The 22,799-nt window shown below is 33.9% G+C and overlaps 2 protein-coding genes across 2 annotated transcripts in view; one reads left to right on the plus strand and one right to left on the minus strand.

The window, feature by feature from the left end:
* LOC130900790 (max dimerization protein 1-like) overlaps window positions 1–22,799 on the plus strand; it is a 302,666-nt gene that overhangs the window by 147,067 nt on the left and 132,800 nt on the right. The gene's annotated exons all lie outside the window — the stretch shown is intronic.
* On the minus strand, window positions 19,628–20,894 carry LOC130900789 (uncharacterized). Its single transcript, XM_057811659.1, has one exon. It carries the CDS (start codon window positions 20,606–20,608, stop codon window positions 19,760–19,762), a length of 849 nt encoding a protein of 282 aa, XP_057667642.1. The 5' UTR covers window positions 20,609–20,894; the 3' UTR covers window positions 19,628–19,759.

The raw sequence follows: 22,799 nt of genomic DNA on the forward strand, positions 1-22,799 counted from the left end.
TACGATGACACATCAGTTTCAAAACAACAAAAACATAACAAATTTTCAACCGATCATTTAAATTGGAATTTCTGGAACCTTTGCCGATATTCATACTAAATACACTATTCACATTACCACTACACCAACACTCACGATTACTCTGTGCGTTTCGATAATCAAGTTATCGTCTTCAGAGACTGAAGGTAAACTAAATTTTCACACCAATAAACCTTCTCCGGCGAAAATTAATTCTAGCGGAAAAAAACTCCTTGGCGGGAATATTCATGTTCATTCTTTGACTACTAAACTAAGGAGTGGGCTGTAAGGAATTGGCCCTTTGTCCCTATTTAAGGTACTCTTACATCTAGTAATTTCAATGCTCCCAAATGCATACAACAATTTATTAGATACATTTTTTAACAATTTTACATTATTAATATTTATGTCATGATTGTGACTGGCAGCGTGATCGGCAATAGCTGATTTTCCGATTTGTCCATATTTCAAATGAGGTGTGTGCTCTTCAAACCGGACAATAACGGGTCTTTTAGTCTGCCCAATATAATTTGGGTTACAATTTGGTATTTTATCATTAGGATTGCCCAACAATTGTTTTTAACCTAACAGATCATGTTAAGATCAGAAATTTGTTCGAACATAACCTCAAAAATAAATAGCAACTGGGAGTTTAGTTACTCAGTCAGTTCAAATTTCTATTTCTACAATTGTTGAACAAATTAACAGTGCGAACGATACAACTCACACATGACAAATCAACAAAATGAAACTGCAGTGGGGCAAAACTCCGCAATCCCCAAATGGGACTCATTGTACTTAAAGGATAAAGATTTTTGTTAATATTTACTGATTGCTAATGCAGTATATTCTACTTGTTTTAAGAAAACCTCTAGAAAAGAAAAAATGTTTATCCAGTAGACATCTTTAATTTTCTATTTTTACCAAAGTTCTCTATTAAACGCGATATTATCTCCCGATGAAGTTCATTTTCTTTATCATGAATTTACCGATCAACCTATCAATTTGATACATAGCAGTATGAAAGGCCATAAATCTGCCAGTCATGATTTTCCTGAAAAACTGCGTTAACATCTAATGGCTGTTTGACTTAATAGAAATATTGAGTGTATAAATATTGTTAAAAGATTTACGCTGGCAAATAGAATGACTCGACATTAAACTTCATCTAGAAATTATCAAGTTCCACTTGATAGCGGAAATAAACACAAAAAGAAAGTGAGGAACTGTTCATATTTTTCAAAGAATTGTGGAGTGTAATTATAAATTCTATCGTAACCATAATTAGTTAAAACGAAAACAACATAGTCCAGAAAATGGAAAACAGAATATACAAGGTGTTCAATAAAATGTTTCCAGAACATAGATAGCGGATGGAAGCTTCTTTTCTTAGACGCCTAAATAATATATATTTAGACCTAGTTACTAAATTATAACTTGAATTACTATTAAATATTGGTGATGAAATACGTATGAATGTAATCTAAAATGTAAATGGATAGACAATATTGAAAGGGGATTTGTATGATCAAAAAATAGAAAAGCAGGTGGTCGCTTGGAAATCTTTCCAAAAAAAAAATCTAACCCATTCTGGAATGTCGTGCTTTTGATGATGATCACACCCTTTATAATATCTATGTCATGTTAATAAATAAATGAAACCACGTTGAGAAAACGCTTTAATACGTTGATTTATATTTTTGAATATGCATAAAAAATTTCACGGAATGTTTCAAGTGAGTTTCTTATTTTAAATTCAACCCCCTGTATATTATTTATGGTTTAAATTCTTCAATAAATTTATTTACAATGTCCTATACCTATTTTCAATCATATTATATTGGCAGGAACTTTTGGGTTTTCTTGGGTAAGAACATTTTGTCAAAGTTGGCAGGATCTAAGATATGATTTCTCACTATTCCTGTCCAAACTTAATTTTTCCAGGATATCGCATATTTTCTACTGGAAGAAAAATTGATCTGTGGCTAACGCTGAACAGTGGTTCTGCTTCTCGATCAGAATTATGTGGAATTTCTTGAAACTCGAGCACTCACTGCATTGGTAGCTACTTTTTTGATTTTTCCTCAAATACGTGGGAAGATTCTATATCTCCTTAACCAATCAGTTGTAGAAAAACTAGTTTCCGAAACTAAGATCCTATTGTTGTGGCAAGAAGTGAGAAATGTAAACTTTAGTGAATGGACCGTTAGACGAAGACTTTATACTGCTGGACTTTCATGCAGAAGAATGGCTACAGGTCCCCCGTTGCAACGGACTGCAAGATGGATATTTGCCAGAGATCACGTTCATTGGAATGATGATGACTGGAGCTGGGTAATGTTCTCAAATGAGTCGCTTTTTTGCCTCACTGGGTCAGATGGACGTCGACGAGTGTGGAGAAGACCTGGGGAAAGATATGCTAAAGTTTGCATCGACGAGCGTCTTCCATTTGGCAGTGGGTCAGTTATAGTTTGGGCGGAAATCACTGCACAAGCTCGTACAGAGTTGGTCTTCATAAAAAATGGCTCCCTAACCTCTCGCAGGTACATTACGGAGGCGCTAGAAGACCATGTTATGCCTTTCATGGTGACTATGGGGGAACGTGGCATTTTTATGCAAGATAATGCCAGACCACATACAGCCAGACTTCTCAGAGAATATCTGGATGAGGTAGAAACTAGGGACTTTCACTGGCCAGCCGCAGCTCCGACATGAATCACATAGACATGTCTGGGATGAGTTGGGACGACTGATCTGCAGACATTCACCAGCACCAAGAACCTCCTAGGAGCTGAAAAGATTGCTGTTGCAGGAATGAGATAACATCGACCAAAATGTGATCCGGAATTTACTTCAAGTATGCCGCGCCGACTTCAAGCAGTCATTAATGCAAGAGAAGGGAATACACGTTATTAGTGTCAAGTTTTTTCATTTTGTTCGTTCCATATCTTCTCTTACAACAAAATGTTGAATTTCGCCCAAAATGTTAGTTTGTTTCTTTTTCAGAATAAATCATTAAATCCGAGAAAAGAATACAGTACAGAGAATCACATTCAGCTTACAAATGCACATGCAATGATGTACAGTTTGCAAATACTATCTGAAAACGTAAAATTTCAAAGAACATGAAACTTTAAGGTGACCTAAATTTTTTGTTCGCCAGTATAATTTCGATGAGAAGAAAATCAGAGAAAGCATCAAATTAGTAATTGAGAGTTATATTTTTTCAACTGCTAATAAATTTGCCGATATTCCTAACATTAATTTTAAATCTGTTTAATAACTACATATACGGCGGGCTGGCTGTTCATCTCAAAATATCTCATTAATAAATAAGTCTTCCGATTGATGTACTCCATTTATAATCACTACAAAATTGTGTAGAGCACAGCATGCTGTGACAATGTCTATCGCAAGATTACAAGATACATTTAAGGGCTGATGAAATATTCGCCATATTTTTGACAAGATGCCAAAGGCACATTGAACATATTTCTGTGAACTACTCAAATTATAATTAAAAATTCTTTATAGATAGATGATTGAATAACATTATGATATTTTAGACTGCGTGTTTCTTATTATCGATTTTCCGTTTAATTTGGGTCGGTTTTCATTTATCATTGTTATTATTATGTTTTTTCTTCTCTACTTTTCGGGAACGCGGCTTTCTTTTAGTTATTACGGTAGTATCAGAGATCAGGCCCTATCAAAACATTTTCTTTCTGCTTCTTTTTTTTGTTTCATTTTTATGGATACAGAAATTTCCGAACTATTGCTGCTGTTTTCAATAATACTGCTTTCTGTTTTTGTGGTCCCATCTTTAGTGTGGTAATTTATTTCGAGAAACATCTTGTTGCTATTCCTGTCGCCGATATAACTATAGGGACTTCTTTTTCTTGCTCTTTTATTCCTTGTGCTAATAGGGTAGACCACATCCCCTGCCCACATCACATCTTTTGTTGTTTGTTCTTCTTTATACGTTTCAGTATTTTAGTCTCTTTCTTTGTTATAGTAATTGTATCATAGCTCAATATCATCCTCTGGTGTACCGTTTTAAAAATGTTTCTCATTTCATTCCTCACCTTATTTAGTTTATTCTTTTATGCTGACAGTTCTTTTGTTTGCATTGTCTGTTATATAATATCTGCATATATCTTAGAAAATTTGTTTCGAAGATTTTCAATATTCATCCAGTTAATATTCTCCTATCACTGAAACAGAATTACTTTGTTCAAGCAGTACAGTTAACGCAATAACTGCTTCAACATTCTACCAATCCGGTTGAAATTACAGAAACTGTACATATAGTCTTAAGAAATAATATTTATGCCTTCACCTTCACTTTTAGAACATGTAGCGATTCTAATGTCACTTAGAAATCGCATCGAATTTGAATCCTTTGCGGACCAATAGTCATTAAAGTGTCTGTACATAGAAACGTTCTTCAAATAAATCTTATCAACCAATTCAGCATCAAAGTAGTATAATAATCCATTTCAATAAATGTCTTTCAAGAAGATCAATTTATTGCTCAAGCTTAGTGGAGGTACTTATTTGGCGTTACGCTATTTATAATGGTCACATTGAGCATTCTGTATCCTTCCAGATGATAATCAGATGCCTTAAGTCGCAGTCAGTCAAACCGTAATAAGAAACGAATCTTTATCTATATATGTGAATGTAATATGTATGTCGTATAATACGAGGGCTGTTCCAAAAATCCATCGTTTTTTTAATGAATTTATTTTCCAACGTAGCCATTAGAGTTCAATATAAATAGTCCAAAGCTTCTTGATCCCTATAAAAAACGAGATTTTTCAAGATCATTAGAATAGGCATTTGTTTTAAGATGATGGAGCTGAAACCTATCCATCGATTCGGACTTGGAAATAAGAGATAATCACCCGAGAGAAGTAGATGTGAAATTCAAATCGCCAAAGATTTTGATTTTTGGTCATACTACAAACGACTCGCAGTTGGCCAGAAGTTGAGGCGTGCTTCCTCAAAAGCGTCAATTAGAATTTCAATCCTCCCATTTATTCCCAGCGTTACATAAACGAACACAAATATATATAGCGCAACAGCCACAGCTTCCAGATATCGTCTAACCGACAATAATTTGGAAAAATTAGTATTTTTGGAAAGCACTACAAAAACAGATTACTTTTCATGAAAGAATACCGTTACTTATTACGGTTTTTATTCTAAATTTCACGAAAACGATTCGATACGAGTAAGCATCGATACATTTCAATGGATACTAAGTATCGATACTTGATGACCGATACTAAGTATCGACACGTCAATGGTATCGTTTCATCAATAATTTCATCCCATATCCCGTAGATATCACCTGCAAACACTGAGTGGCGTAGTTAGAAAAATTTTGTCGCTTTGTCCATAAAATTGTAAAATATTTTTTATGACAATAAAGCTTATCTCTCTCTCTGTATGGAAAAGAGACACTGTAGATCCTTTACGCAATTTAAATGACAAACTAATCAAAACATACATGCAAATTTCACATAGTTCTTTTTGAATAACGTGTCTGCTTCCATAGTTATGATGGTATCTCGTATTCATCCCTTTTTCAAATGTATTCTAAATTTTTTCATCATATTTGGATTATTCACTGGCAAATTTTATTCACACCCTCCGGCAAAGTAACTTCGACAAAGGAATAATGAAACAATATGAATTCTAATTGCAACTTTTCAAAAACGTTTCTCGTTTATAGTGGTATTTTGATATCAAACAAAAGAAGCCGCATGAAATAGACTGGATAATTTGCATGACCGAATTTAAAATGTTAATTTTGACAACTTGAACGATACTGGAACTCCTAATGAGGTATTGAGAACAAAAAAAAACATCGAATTACTTTTGAATCGTGTAGAACGAGCGATTCTCGTCCAGTAGTTATTTTCTATCTACAACAAAATAGCGACGCGCCATCTTAAATAATGTTCTTGTAGTTTTATGAAGCTCATTTAAATCCTGTTCAACTTGATGGTGCGGATTTAATTAGAACAACAGATATAATAGGAAAGTCCAAGAAGGGATTTTGGGATTAACTGAAGCGTGTTAGATGGACATAAAGAAGGATATCTGAGTACCTTTACCATATATAAGATCTTTATAGAAAATAATTTAGCATCAGATACAAAAGCGCTTCAGATTGAAGTAAGCTAGATCTATAACTTGCTAAAAATACTGCCATTTAGATCTTTAAGTTTGACGTTAGAGAGTGAAAGAGTTAAACTTCTCTTAATTTTCTATAGCATCGTTTTATTTTTATTTTTAATGAAATAATAATCTGAAAATAAGATTATAAACGTGATTTGCTGATGTAATACATCACTAAATAAGTCGTGTGATTGAGACACAGATGGCGCTGTAATTGTCAAATCTAAATGACGTTTATGAAGTACCAACTTTCAAAAAACTATTAATGAAATGTCGTGACATTTCGATTAATCAGAAAAAAGTGACAGCTTTTTAAGTGAAGCTACCTTTGTTGTTTTCAAAACCATTTCGTGTGTTACTTAATTATTGTTTCTTGATGAAAAAAATACACGTTCAGCGATGGCTTTAAAAGTCTTATCTGGACTAAGCTTCATCGACAAGAACCATTTTTTATTGGTTTGCTGAATTTAAACGTGGTCGTACAGACACCTTTGATGGTGAAAGTTCTGGTCGTCCAATTGAGGTTGTTAATTCAGAAAACATCCGGCCATAAATTGGTTATATCGAATCGTAAATTCAAATTCCAGGATATATCTGAGGCCGTGAAAATATCAAAAGGCATTGGGTTTACAATTATACACGAACATTTGACTAAAAGAAGGCTTTTTTCAAAATTCACTTTCGGGATCACTCACATTTGATCAAAAACAACGTGTGGTTGAATTGAAGTAGTTTTTAACCATCTTTACATATGATAAATAAGATTTTTTGCGTCAATATGTAACAACTGATGAAACATGGACCCGCTCCGGGATTAAAACGATCATCAACTGAGTGGACTGAGTGAACCACGTCAGAAGCGTCCAAAGGCACAACAGTCATCTGTCAAATGTCAACTGTCAACAGTCAACTTCAGTATTCGACCTCATATGTCGAAGAAAAAACCACAATGTACCTATTCATAAGTCGATAGCAACGACGATCCTTTATTACATAGATTTGTGAATAGTATAAAGTAATATAGCGATGACACGAGAAATCATCGAATATAAATCGAGAATTGGAAGCAACAGTCGACGTATATTCTACCTGACCCAGGGAAAGCGGATCGCGTGATTTCGTAGCATGTTCCGATCATCGTCAGTGATGAAGTTACTGTCTTTAATCACAAAACTGTTTTTATATGATTGATGGTTATATGACGGACGTTATATCACAAAGCACGATATGTAATTATCGAAAGTAGGCGTTACTTATCATTGAAAATTACATTAAGAGATGACACAATGAAAAAAATGTTTCGCTAAGTTTTACTTTCATTAAGCAAAAGTTTGGTAAGTTATCATCAAACATCAAAGTAACTAACAGCGAATACTTTTCACCTACGTACCGCTCCTCATCCAACTTTTGCGATCGGTACTTGTTAATATAAGAAAACGCCACGCCACGCCATGTCACCTTATGTCACGTTGGACGATTCAATATTCTTAAATGTAACCGACGCGTGTTAAGACGTGTGAATGTCTTTCTCTTGCCTTTGTATGCCTGTCTATAGATTGGGTTTTTATTAAAGATTGACTGGAAAAGTTCCGTGTTTGTCACGATTAATTTCATGAATCATAATCTTTGGACTCGTTGTTTTGTACCCAATCAGATAAATTCGAAATTTTGCATATTTATTAAGGACCGACGGCAATACACTAATTCAAGAACTTTATCCCATTATCCTTATCAGTCTCATCAGGATTAATGATCTTCTACCGGAGATGCGGTTTGATAAATGGATTCTACTTACCGACGACGTAAATTGATCAGTAACTTCATAAATAATCACTGCTAAAACGTGGCGTTAAATTGACAAAAACATTCACCGATACCAAATATTATTTGGTATCGGTGGACTGAAGTCTGTTCTTTTGATCTCATTGTTGTTTATGTAAGTTATCGACTGTTTGCTACTGGACTAGTCTATATAGTCAATTATAATTAATCGTGTTTCAACTGTATTTATCATAATTTTAAATAACAGAGATTGATTTTAATTATATTTTGGTTCAATATAAATTTTTCTTTTTTATTTTGCACGACCTGTCACTGTTAATTGTTGATTTTGACAAAAATATGTACTTTCTAGATAGTAAAGGCAGTCGGCAATCAGTTAACAACCAACGAAAGTCGAAAACTTCGAACATAACCTCAAATGAAGTATTTTCAATCAATGTTGTTATATTAAACGAAATAGATATATTTTGTCTAATTAAATGAGTAAGCGAATGAAGCAAAGAACGACAAACTAATTTACGTCTAATATATTAATTGTGAATCGTACATTTAGTAAATACTTTGATGGAAACATTTGATGTATCTTTTGTATTCACTTCAATGTTTTGTTTGTATCATATAAACATGAAGAAACTGATGTTGATAGTTGAGATCTCTTTGAAGAAAACATTTGATAAACTTCCACTTTTTTCTTGATAGAATTGTTAATGTAGCCCAACCTCCGTGCCGTTTTATAGTAACCAAGTCACCACCTGCATTTACCAAGTGGGTGACATTGAACGTTCGAAAACAGTGACCACTATAAAACATGGAAAGTGCCATTCCACAATTGGACTATATCATCAATTTAAAATAGTTACGTTTTAAGTACGGATACCATAATAATAACAGCCTTTATTTCAAGATAGTGTATATACATAATCTCTTCCACAAGCACCAGAATGTGAATTTCCTGAAGAATTTATTTAATGTGGAAATCCATATATAACTGAATAATACATAATTCAATTGCTAAGTACACGTTATTATCAGTTCCAGCAATTAAACAATGAATATTTTCAGATTCCAAAAACTGTTCATGATAATATGTTTTCAGGTAAGGTAAGCGTGAAGTCTTGAATATTTCGAAATATCAACACTTTTATCTACACGCTGCGTTGCCTTCAATGTGTGTACCACAAGGTGGATGATTTTTTATCTCAGATTTTCAATATTTTCGGTTATTGTGTGCACATTGTTAGCATCACGCCATAATCGAAATTTCTGATATATTTTTTTTTTTTTTGAAAACGGTGCACGACTTTTTTGGAACCGTATTACCCATATGGGAGCCCCCAGATTTGAACGATGGGGCTTAGTCTGAGCCACCGCTGGGTAACGCGACCTCGGCCATTCTACAGTCAACCAGACTTGGCAGAACTCTTTCATGTGTAAAAGACAAAAAAAAACAGAATAATAAAAAATAGTCATCATTTCTTTATATGTTTAATTATTTAACTAATATTTTGATGTACATTAATAAGTAGAGTGCATCAATAGAAATTTGAGATAAAACTATAATTTGATTAACAATATATCAAAAATCTATATTACAAGCAACCAGCCTGACCCACGGCTGCAGAGCAGTCTTTTGGTTCACCTAGGCAACCCAGCCTGGTCCAGGCTTGCAAACCAAGCGAAGGACCTTGTTACTATCCCAGAGTCTAACCAAGTCTGGGCCAATAACTACTTCCAAGCTAGGGCAGAGTTGTACATACTTGGCCCAAATCTGGGCCTATATTGGGCCCATCGTAAAGTCCTACTTACTTTACGTAATCCTGGAGGTGTGTAATTAAATTATTTTCCTCGGTTTTTACCCATTTTCTTATATTTTGAAATAAAACTTTTATATTTGACGTATCAAGAAATGACAATTTGGAACTTGTTCATCTATTTTTTTTTATCAGTGTTACTACCAAATTATAGTTACCACAATTTTCCTAGTATAACGTTTAAACAATTTTCCAATTTAAAATAGTTGCAAAATTCTTTATCACACTATATAATTTCGTAGCACTCGTTACTTTGTAGTACTTATCGCCGAGCTCTTGGTGCTCTAAAAAACGCTCTAAAAAACGACAAAATAAATAACTATTTGAGACGACGCCATCTGATAGTTGTTCGTTCTGTATTCATTTATATACCGAAAGTTGCGTTTTCAGTGTTCCATGTAGTCAAAGTGACAGTTCCGTACTGCAAAACACTGCCGGGACGCTCTGGAGTACACAACTTTAACTCAATGTTGACAGTTGACAGTTTTACTTCGATGATATAAATATTAATAATATTACTATTTGTAAATAATTAATAAATTAATATTGACTTTGCAAATATCATTAAATACATTATATTGTTCAATGAATAAAATGTTCATAATTCTCTATTATTTATTTTCTTCCCTCAGTGTAATTGAAAAAGTTTTGGATCTTTGTTGGACTCGTCTAACAAAGAAGCACTTTCAGTCGTTGGCATACAAATAACTATTGACAAACTTTCAATTTTCATAAAATAGAAAAGGAATTTTTCTTTATGGAAACTACTAGACCGCTTGTTAGAATTCAAGTCCATAATATGTTAGTTAATGTGTTAAAGGTGCAACTGCGATACGTCCCGAAGTTGGGACACCAGGTACATGCCAAAGTTATTAACTATAGCATGTTCATAACACCAACAATTTTTTAATTCTAGTTATTCGGTTCTAGTTAATGTGTTTCGAAAAAAAAAAAATTACACAATCAAACAAGCTTTATACTAAAACCGATATATTCCCGCTTTCGGAATTTCAATTTCGAACTTTACCAACTCATATAATCAGTAAAATTCGGATACACTGAAGGTATTGAAAATTCGTGATAATTCACCAGAAAACTAATAATGTGGAATTAAATTAAAATTTAGGGTTAAAGTAACGTCCAGACAATATATGGATATAGCAGAGGAATTTCCTCCCTATACTCACGTAACCGAATCTATGCAAAATCGATTCTAGTATAAATGTTGCTCCGTTGGACCACGACTTCGGAACATAAATAAGCCTTACTAACGCTTTATTGAAGCCCGATCTAGCTAGGCCTTTCTACGGCCATTACGTCTAGTGAATTCAGGAATGGCGAAGAAAAATCTGCATTGGCAATGAATTATATTATCGACAGTGGTTGGGGATGAGGCTGTCGGTTTGTTTTGCACAGTGTTGCCACTCGGTGTAAACTATTTATTGGCAAAAAAATACATTGTATGATTAATTACATTGAGATGAAATATTTAAATGTACATTTACTTCAATAAACACATGAATAACCACAGAAACTATCTGTACGTGGTGGGATATTTCGTTAAATAAAAACTTAACAAATACATAAGAGCAATTTAGTACTTATTATTAAACTTATTTAAGTTAACTGTTATATATAAGAAATGAAACAAATAATTGTTAGTGCAGTTTTGAATCTTTTTAGTGTATTTTCTTTTTTTATATCATCTGGTAGGTTGTTATATAATACAGCCCCCAAGTACAAATAACTTCTCTCTCCTTTCTTATAGCTCATAAGGAGTGCAATATACTTTTGTTTATTCCTAGTTTCCATGTGTTGTAATTAAATAACGAGACTGGTTACGAAGGCTCTCCTTCAATATACTCCTCTACCCTCGCCACACATCTTTCCATACGTTTTTTCCATTGACCGAAATAGTGCTGGAAGTCTTCTTGGTGAGGGCCTTTAGGAGTTCTGCCGTTTTTTTCTTCACCGCTTCTATAGACTGAAATCGGGTCCCTTTCAAAGCAGATTTTATCGCTTACTGGCCAAATACTGCTTCACATATAGCGCGTTATGGGCAGGTGCGTTGTCCTGGTGCAAAATCTACCACAACTCGGGCCGATTTCTACGAATTCATTCTCGCAGAGTAGCCAAAACTGACAAATAGTAAGTCTGGTGGACAGTCTGTTCCTTTGGGACCCATTCAGTCATCACGATACCGCTAATGTCGAAAAAAACGATCAACTTTGCCTTAAATTTGGATTTGCTTCCTCGACACTCACTAAAGCGCTTACATCACTCAAAAACACGCGCACGAGATAGAGAATTGTCCCCATTGACCTTTTGCAACAATTTATAGCACTCAATCGGAGTTTTTTTCAATTTAACGAGAAATTTCAATTTCATACGTTGCTCCTGTTTAGATAGATAGATATCTAAATACCCAACGCACTACTCGTTTTTTACCCCATCTGTCTAGAGCGCCCTCTAGGTGCACAGTCTCGTTATTTAATAGCCAGATCTGGTAATGTATTTGAAGAATATCTAATAATTTAGCTTCGATATAAAGTTCATCAGTGAACTTTCTTGTCAGGAGTAATTTCAAATATTTTTTTTGCGAAACTTGTAGTGCCTTATAGTTTATTTTTGAAGCACCTCCCCAGCCTATGATTCCACAACTTAAATGTGTTACTATTAAACTCTAATAAACCATAATTCTCTCTTTTATATTCAAAATTCAAATTCAAATTTTTTGTTAAGTTATCCAACCGATCTTAAATTATTCCCAAATATTTAATGTCATTTGCTGGTTTAATTGTGATAGAATTTTTTATTGTTATATCAAATTTTGGAAAAGATGTCTCGAGACTACCGAATAGTAGATGAAATGTTTTTTGAAATTCACCGATAATCTATAGTCCAACCAAATTTTAATGTCCTCAAAATCCCTTTCAATTTTAAATTTCAAGTAGTACTAATTTGTGCCTTTATATACGATCTCAATATCATTAGCAAAGCTGATGATTTTTCCCATCTTCTCCAATAAAAATATATTATTCATGTAAATAGTGAAAAACAATGGGCCCAAGACCGTTCCCTGAGGCACTCCACATGTCACTTCTTTTGTCCTTTATTTTGACCTGTTGTTTTCGATTTTCCAGATAACTTATTTACAAAAAAAAAATTAAAAATAGTTGATAATCCATCGATGCCCCAGTAGGTTTTGTTTTGAATACTGACTATGGTTTACTCTAGCTCAATTCCATTTATAGGTCTAAGGAAGAAACTCTCGGTGATTCTTTTAGAAGGAACGTGAAAAGAAAGAGCACCACGACCTAGAAATATTTTAAAACTAATATTCTTTCTAACGAAATAATTGTTAAGATCGATTGGGTCGAGGTGACTAGTGTTTGATGAACGTGTTTTTTCTCTTAAATAATCGATAACCGACCAAGTTTCTTTCGAGAAATTTTTAGCTCTTGAGATGCGATTTTTGCAATAGTTTTGTTCAATACTGAAACACTACATTCACATTGGTTGGAATAAAATAAAAGATTGATCGGTTAGTTCGTTAGTTTCAACTTACTGAATTTTTCCCGAAATTCTATAGTTTTAATGTGATTTGAAAACATTTAAATACAGTATTATGGTGAATTTATTGGTTACTTCTTTTAGTACTTAAATCCAATACGCTGGTTATCAGAAAAATTCAAATCAGTAGCTTTGATTATATAAGTTCTGTTGTACTACGAAATAGAAACAGTAGGTGCTTCTATATATACATTCGTGGTCAAAAATAACGCACCATCTCGATTTCTGGGAATATTTTTTGTTTAATAAATTTCAATTAATATTGCTATTGTTTAACTTCTTTTCAATTTTGACGCAATCATAAGAAATTTGTAGTAATTTTGAATAATTTTTAATGAGTAAAAAAAAATAAAAATAAAAACATTGCAGTAAAACCAAATTTTATTAAAAATTTGGTTATACTTGCATTCTAAACAATCATGTTCCCTTTTTTAAAACGCCAGTATTGTGTATTTCCGCCTCTGGATTGGGTGCTGTATCGCCTCTTGAGGTATGTTCTCCCATTCCTCTAATGCCGCTTGCTCAAGCTCATTTGAATTTTGAGGAGATGGATTTCGACGACGAATGCGGCGTTTTAAAATGTCCCAGACATGCTCGATAGGATTCATATTTTGATGGCCAGTCCAGGGTATGAATTCCTACTTCGTTTAGATAATTCAGAACATCTGCCGCAACGTGTGGTCTAGCATTATTATAGCATTGAACGAAAATCGTCACCAATAAATGGCCCAAACGGAACAACGTGATTTTCAAGAATGTCACTTATGTATCTTGCTGCGTTAAGGGCGGGTCTAGGAAGAGATTCTGTGCGGGCATCAAAACAAATTCCTCCTCAAATCAAGATAGACCCTTCTTGGAACGGCTCCCTGGGAATGATACAAGACTGCGCAAAGCTTTCTCCTCGCCGTCTTCGAAACTGACTACGTCCAACTGGACCTCTTAGACTGATTCTTGTCTTATCAGTAAATAAACCCAATTTTCTAAAATCCAATCTAACTGTTGCAAATCTTAGTATAGCAACAAGATACTGCCTGGTTAGCAAAGCTCTTCTGCTGTGTAGACCAGCATTTTGAAGGTGTCTTATTTATCTATCAGAGATAATTACATTTCGGAATTCTCATAAAAGGCTGTTGAGATCGACACTTGTCATTGACCGATTTCTTTATGAATTTAATTGCAAAAAACTGTCATCTCGAGGAGTTAAAACTGAAAGGACAGAAAGGCCTCTTAGAATGTGAACCGGTTGCTCGACATCTTTGCATCAATCTGCCAATGGTTGTGTGGTGTATGCCAAACAGATTTGCCACTTCCCTGTCCAATAACTCGGCTATTCTTTCAGCTTCGCGTTCACTCGACTGCCTAAATCTATTTATTTTTTGTTTAACTAGTCTCGACTTTAACACACCTTGATTAACTTAAATTACTGCTCTCCACAGGTTGGTACAACAACAGAATAAAAGAAACCTTAGAATATGCATAAAATTAAAATTTTGAAAAAGCACAAAAAGAATTATTTGCTGATAAGAAATTTTGCTACATTTTATCGCTAATATTTAAGATACTTAACTTTTTGTGATAGAAAAAAAAAAAAAGATTAACATTTTAGGTTTTGATATTGAAATAAAGGGTGGTGCGTTATTTATGGCTACGAATTTATATATAAAAATAAATTCAACAAAAACCAACTACCTCTAAGATAAGCTTCGATGTGAAGTCATACATCAAGTTGAAACGCAATCTAAATTGCCTCACCGGTTCCATGTTATCATAATAGCTTTTGAATAATCTAATGGAAATAAAAACATTCCTATTTTATCGTGTACACTAGTTTCCAAATACTGCTTCAAAAGTAATTTTAAAAATTTGTGGCAGTGTTCTTCAATTTTATAACACATAAATATTACTTTTATCGACATATAGTTCTCTTTATTTCGAAATATGTATATGTGAATATGCTTCTCGATTATATGAAACTTTTGAAAGGAATAACATATAGAGAAGCATTATTGAAATGAGAAAGAAATATACCAATCATATTTTCTGCAGAAATAAAAAACAAACCGTCGAGTTCTTCAATTCAGTATACCTAGTAACCACTAAAATCTGAATACTAGAGGCTACTAGTCCTCATAAAAAATACTATCAACTAGATTCGAAGCAATTCTTGACGTCTTGACGTTTTTCCTTGTCAATATTTGTGGGTAAGCAATAGTAAATTGTGCAACAAGTGGGAAGAGTTCAATTCTTCTCACGAGTGTGAAAACACACGAGAAGTATCCTCTTAACTCTCAATTTTAGATGTTGAGGATTTCTGTAAAGAATCCTATCAGACTGTCTCTGCATAGGCAGTTCTCGTGGTGGCGGGTGTAGTCCCCGTGGACCTCCTCAAGAAATATAGAAACAGCTCAGATATAAAACGACAGGATGTGGCAGCCATCGAACGCACTAGAACAATATATATACGTGGCGACAACGGTGGACGCGACGACTGATAAAAGACCTTAAACTGTGAACCGAAAGGAAGTTCGAAGATGTGAATTTCTACAGTATCCAGCTTCTGACGGTGTCTCCAAAAATGAAGAAAGTACACCCGAGTGTACGTATTGTGAAGACGATTGCCAAATACACGTTCTTCGTGTTACACTACTGAAGGGGTTTGATACAAGAAGTAGCGACTGTTGGAAATCTACACTAACTTGTTACAGAGAAAGAATTCTTGGACAAAAGAATGTCGACGGCTGCTTAGTATGACGGAGAGATCCCGAACCAGAAGTAATATCACCGTAGTCTCTAGTTGGACGGAGATGGCAGAAGATGGCGGCTTAGTAGGTAGGCTATGGATTCCGCATCTTCTTGAAAAGATGTTTAAAGTTGCTACTCACAAATATTGAACCGGATTTAGCAGCAGAGTTTTTTTTTATTTTTACTTCACGATTTTTTTCAGAAAATATCCTCCTTCAGTATATCTAACAAAAGTAAATAGAGGAATAATTAACTAATTTAAGTTTACTAATAAGATTAAACGAAACAACTGAATCGGTAGAACTGTATTAAAGTTATTAAATTGAATCGGAATACATTTAATAATCTAAAAGAAGCGATCAGGCGTATTAGCGTTTCATTTACAAACCAAAATAATGGAACTTCAATATCCAACGCTAACTGGTATTTTGGTTGCTGTAAGCGGATTTTGTACGTAGTAATGTTTAACGAATGTTCATGCACCCGTATAGTCATTTTATACACTCGCTGTGTCAGAAGAGATAATAACGAAAGTCCAATGGAATAGAACACAATAATCTGTTAATATATACTCCATATAACTTTTTCTCTTTCTATTAATGAGAATTTGTTCAACCGAAAAATCTCAATATTATATAAAATGTGACAGTGTTGAAGACTATTATTAATAGAATATTACATGGAAACATAGTTGTCGATAAGCACATTAAAAAAATTTTTTTACGCCCCATCTTTAAAGTTTGTTGCGCTTAAAGCGGTTATTCATGGTTATAGTGAAAAAAAGTAATAAAGTATAATAACGTTCACTTATTTCACGCTTTCCATAAGCTAACACAGTCGATTAGTGCAATTCGTCCACACCTTTACTGAAAAAATATATCAAGTCACTTTTGATTTTAACATGGCAGCGCATGAACTGATTTGACTTTAATCAATATTTCGATTTGTCTTAATTTAGTAGTGGCTTCCTATTATTATTATTGTTAAGAATGAAAGTGAAAATTCCGACTTTGAAATCATAGAAAAGGCAAATGTGGCAACAATTCGTTGCCGTATCCAGAAGAATATACAGGTCATAGGTTTCAACGTACTTCGGTATCGCTTCCAGTTGATTAGAACATTCTTCAATTAAAACAACATGGAGGATGGAAATCCACTGCTGTTGCCGAAGAGTAATTTTCTCAATACAAAATTAAATTGTGCTTCAAGAATCACAATCACAATCACAAAGATTTAGTGACAGTACTTTTTTAAATCAACCTTTTACAATTTCAGAATTGGAGACCAATTTGATTCTTACAAATATTCACCACTCAAATGAAGCTCTATTTAGTAATAAAACAGACACTAGCGGGACTAGATAGAATATTCACACAATTGCGTTTCTAATAATATCCAAGCCCACGACATAGGCCGTGAAGCTGACCCTGTCGGGTTATAATGAAAATATAAAATTTGGCGAAAGCGGAATTGTGTTGTGTTGAAAATTATATCTTTCGACGTGTATAGAATGATGTGAAATTTAGTGAAAAATAAGGAACTTTTCACCATTTGGAGTATTCAATCTCCTTCGGAAATCTCGTTCTAAACTTGAAATCTGCCCAGTACAAAGCTAAAAGTGTGAATGCGATGATCAGATAGGAAAAGTCCAATTAAATCTTTATGTTTCCGGAAATTTCTTATAATCTTCTTTGTTATAGAAGTAGCGAAATTTATTGAATATTACATAAAATTAGAGTTTATTTTGAGTCGATGAACCGCATTCTCGAAATTCACAATGTGTTTGGAACACATTTAATCTGAAGTAACCCCGGAGAAAGAAATCTGAAGAGTTTAAATCGCGTGATTGAACTCGTTACTTCACAAGTCCTCTTTTTCCAATCCATCAACCAGTGAAGTGATTGGAAATTGACGAAAGGGTACAGCAAAACGTTGATTTTTTTTAAGAAAAAAAAATCGAAAATATAATATAACAAACATATATTATTCACAATGAATAACATATATCTGTTATTCGAGATAATGCAAGCGCAGGAATTTACATTTTGCAGTCAACTAAAATCAGGATTATCAGAACTATACAATAAATTAAGTGCAAATCTCTAGATTCATTTTTGCGATTCTATCTAGAATAGATTTTAAAATTGTTCTTCTGAATTGAAAAGAGATGAGAGTCTTGTTTTTTCAAAGTGAAAACACTTTATCTGAAAACACTTCAAGATACGAATCGTGGATAGTTGAGAGGTGGTGGAAATACGACAGAGACGTTTCCGTTTCCTCCCCAGGCACTTCGTTATTCATTTACATGAAGAAGTAATTTTCGGGCATAACTGTCCTTTATTTCAACGTTTTACTTCAAGTGATTGTTCACGCATCTGCATTTGAATAGATTTTCTACGTTGTGGTACTTTTTGCTGAATTTAATTATTTATGACATTTTTTTTCAACTAATGTCTAGACGTAATCAATAAACGCTTATAATCCTTCGATTGCACTTAAATATTATGACCAGAGTTGTAATTTATCAATCACGTCAATAACATCGTTATTTATAGAAAAAAGTTGTTATCTAAAAAATTGTTCGTCACCAACTGACGGAAACTAAGATGGTACAAGGAAAGAATAGATCATCTCATGGGTACAGGGTTCAGTTCTAGGTCCCGTGGAGTATCAATTACGCTGCGCTGCGCATGGCGAGAGTCACAGGTGCAAGCACAATGGAGAAACTGCCGATACTGTTCAATGAAACCATGAAGAGAGTTATAAAATGAATGGAGTGAAGGTTTCTGTCCCTTGCTGAACATTAGAAGGAAGTCCATGTTTGTAAATACTAAGTTGGTTCAACTGTTCACTCTAGTTAAGATCGGAGGTGCTATCATGAAACATCACCAGCAGTATCTTGGAATGTTGTCAGACACCAAGCTATCATTTTGGAAGCTTACTAGGAAGACTTTATCCTCTGGAGGGAACGAAAAAGAGATAGAGCAGTGAAACTGGAGGACTATGGATCCACTGGCTAACAGGAAATATGAAAGGCTGGAAGGAAAGGATACATGGTGAAGTAAAGTATTACCTAGCTCAATTATCAACGGGACATGAGTAAATTCAAAGTTTTCTAAATATGACGTGATACGGGACAAGAAACAGTTTATGTCTTGCTGGTAGAGAGAAGAACAAGGCAAATATACATATTCTGGTGTTCTCGAGGGAGAAATTTTACACAAAATGTAGGGAATTACAAAGAATCATCTTAAAGATGAATAACAAGGAGGAGATTAAAGAAATTTCAAGAAAAGGTGACGACATGAAAGTCAACACAAGACCATGTGAGGATGGAGATAGGACCAGGGTAATCCCATAGAATCCGAGAGAGAAAAAGGACGTAGTACTCCCTATGTGGGACCGATAATAGTAAAAATGATAGGGAGAGCTCCATATGAGCACAAACGGACTTATTGACTTTGTCAAATAATAAAGATAGCAGTGATCTATGGAACAAAATACAACCAATATTCAGATTATAATTTTAATAGAATCTTCTAGACAATTTCAACCAGATAATTTAACATAAAATGAGTAGACCACGTTGAACAAATAATTTAGTTTTTATGAGTTGTTGTTTTGAACCCCTCATTATAATTAATTCACGAATCAATTTTAACAAAAACCTTGGGACGTTGAAACACCCTTATACCGCTATCTAATTTCTTTAGATCTTCTTCAATTTCTTGTTTTCTTTTTTTAACTCGCAATGTATCACTTCTTACTGGTAATGTATTCAATTCTTGAATCCGACTGGCATAACTTTCTCGTAATAATTTCAAAGTATCTTTTCTTTCGGCTTCAGGAAGGAGAATGTGTCCTATTGGACAGGTATCCTCCTCTTCTTTGATTTCCTCTTTTTTGTTTTGCAAATACTTTGGTAATCTACCTTTTTGATATGTCGGAGGAACATCAACAGGAACTTTAGGAACTTGGTGGCGAATTGTTTTTGGTTTCAAATTTTCTATATTCTTTTTAATATGATTTTTTTCTCCGAAATCATCTTCATAATCCCCTTCAGCGTGACATCTATTATTTTTTGTTGCAGATTTGAACGGCTTCGCGCTGGCATACTTTATTACACCAGTTTCGTATAAAGAAACGAGATCATCTGTTCTCTCGGTTTGTACGGAACGGTGAGAAAACTTTTGCATTGCATCAGAAAGAATATCATGTCTTTTCTCAGTTTTTACTAGTTCAGATTTAGCTTTCAAAGTTACCTCAGATCTCTTAAATTTACTTTGCTCCCCATTGGCTTTTTCCGGGATTATTCTCCTAAAATGTCCAGTAGGGAAATTTCGAAACCTGTCACTTTTTATCAACTTTGACTTCGATCCTTTCTGCATCTGCATTACGCCTTGTATTTGTTTAATATTATGAACGTTTTCTTTAATAAAGTTTCTGGTAGATCTCCGCTCGAGGGCATTCTGTGTTTCTTCAGAATTTGTCATTTATGCATATACGTAGTTTACTCGCACTATCGAAAAGATTTACATATCCCTTTTTCCCTATAATCTGACAATGACATTCAAAAGTCACAAACCTCAAATATATCAACAAAAATTGTTATGTGAACGGTATGTTAAAATGTCTAGTTGCATGAAGAATTCATGTAGTCCATCGAATATAAGCTGGAGTTTGCGGAATGTTATTTATTTGCCTACAGATTTTACTGATACCACGTAATAATTTCTAATTTTATGGCAGAAACATCCACATAAATATATCTTGAAAGATTTTATTTCAATAATGTCAAAATGACCTAACCTAATAATGTCAAAATATATACTATACTATTTTTTAAATTCATGGTAGCCATATACTTATGCATAAGTGATAAAAAGAGCTAAATGGTATGTTAGTCGACCAACTTTCAGGTATTGAATCCAAGGAGACCACTCGTAGCTTGCAGAAACATGGGGGTTAAAAATTACTCCATTTCGAATATTATCTCACAGGAATTACTAGCCTTTTGTGTTATAAGATTGGCTCAGTTATTTTGTCTTTCTCAGGAATTGTCTGATTATGAAGATGATAAATATTTTACCATGACTACAAAGTCGATGTCTAAGCCAGATTACCGTAAGGTGTATGGCTGTTTTATTGTGGATTATGGGTCTATCTTTCGTTCAATCTCTAATTTTTTTTTCTATTTTATTCCAATTGTCTCAGCTTCTTGTTTATCTTTCTTTATACTACTATTTTGTGCTTAATATACGAGGATATATTGAAAAATTCTTACCCTACTATAGAACCAAATAAAATTTCAATTACGAGATATTTTACTCAACATATTCTCCTCTTAATTGGATACATTTATTACAGCGAACCTAAAACGTTTCTAGACCTTTAAAAAAATGTTTCTTCTTGCTCTGCAAATCAGACCTCCACAGCTTTTATTATCTCCTCGTTGGAAGAAAATTTACGATCTATCAAACTGTTTTTCAGTTTAGGAAAGAGATAATAGTCGGACGGTGTCAAATCTGGTGAATAAGAGTTGTCCTGCAAAAACAAAACACCTTTGGATTTCTTTCCGCGTCATTTTTCTTCAATTTTTTCCCGTAGAATGGTCAGTAATGTCGAATAGTAATCTTCTTTTATTGTTGTACACTAATCTAAAAAATCAATCTTGATTACTCCATGGCAATCCCAAGAAACTGAAGCAAGAACTTTTCCAGCCGATTTTTGGACACGAAACTTCTTAGATCTTGGAGAACCGTTGTGTCACCATTCCGCTTTTGGTCAACATTCAAACATTTGGGGATCCATTCTGCAGCAAATGTCCAAATTGACGTGAATTGTATGATGACGCGTTCGTATGAAATATTCATTGCTTCTGCTCTGTTTTAGCCCAATTCGATGGTCTGATAAGCTTGCAGTCGGCGAACATCTTTTTTCTTTTTATTGCGTAACTCGGGTTTACTTTTTACGTTTTTACGTTACACTGACACTTCTACTAAGTTATTGTTCGTTGCTATGGTAACGCAATATTTTGTTTATGTATGGAACTGGTCTAGGCTAACTAGATATCAATACATCCTCGTATCTCATCTCTAATTCTTTTTATTTTTAGTATTACTTTATGTGTTTCAATTCTTGTTTTATTTTCTTTCTGTAGTAGTAGTACTTCCTACTATTGTAACTGTCTTTTTACTTGTCCAGTTTGATTTACCTCAACTCATATCTGGTCAAAACACAAAATTTCTTTCAGAATACTTTTTTCTTTATGAACTGCTTCAATCTAGATCCAACACACTTTCATATATTTTGGTCAAAGAAGGTCAAATGTATACTGAAGAACGTCAATTATATCAACAATTTTGAGTTGAACTTTTTGTGTCATTTGAAATACACTTTATTTCATCGCTTTCCTAATAAGTCTTATCATTTGCCGTTATACTCCATTCAAAAGTAAAATATCATCGTCGATAATGCTTTCCAAACTAGCGAAAACTCCTTGTCACTGAGACTACAAGTTGTGACTGTTGTTCCATTTGCTGCTTCTCAGAATATTGGTGTGCAGATTTTCTCGATTTTTGAACTACTCTTGAACTACATTCTGTTCCTTTAGAATGTTACTTACATATCTTTTATCGATTTGGAATTTTCTGTCTAGTTTTCGTAAACTGACTAACAGTTTTC

The sequence above is a fragment of the Diorhabda carinulata genome, chromosome X (assembly GCF_026250575.1).
Source record: "Diorhabda carinulata isolate Delta chromosome X, icDioCari1.1, whole genome shotgun sequence".
Lineage (NCBI taxonomy): Eukaryota > Metazoa > Arthropoda > Insecta > Coleoptera > Chrysomelidae > Diorhabda > Diorhabda carinulata.

Bases quoted from the DNA above. Each gene is read 5' to 3' on its own strand.
- LOC130900789 (XM_057811659.1), bottom strand. From the start codon at position 20,608: ATGACAAATTCTGAAGAAACACAGAATGCCCTCGAGCGGAGATCTACC.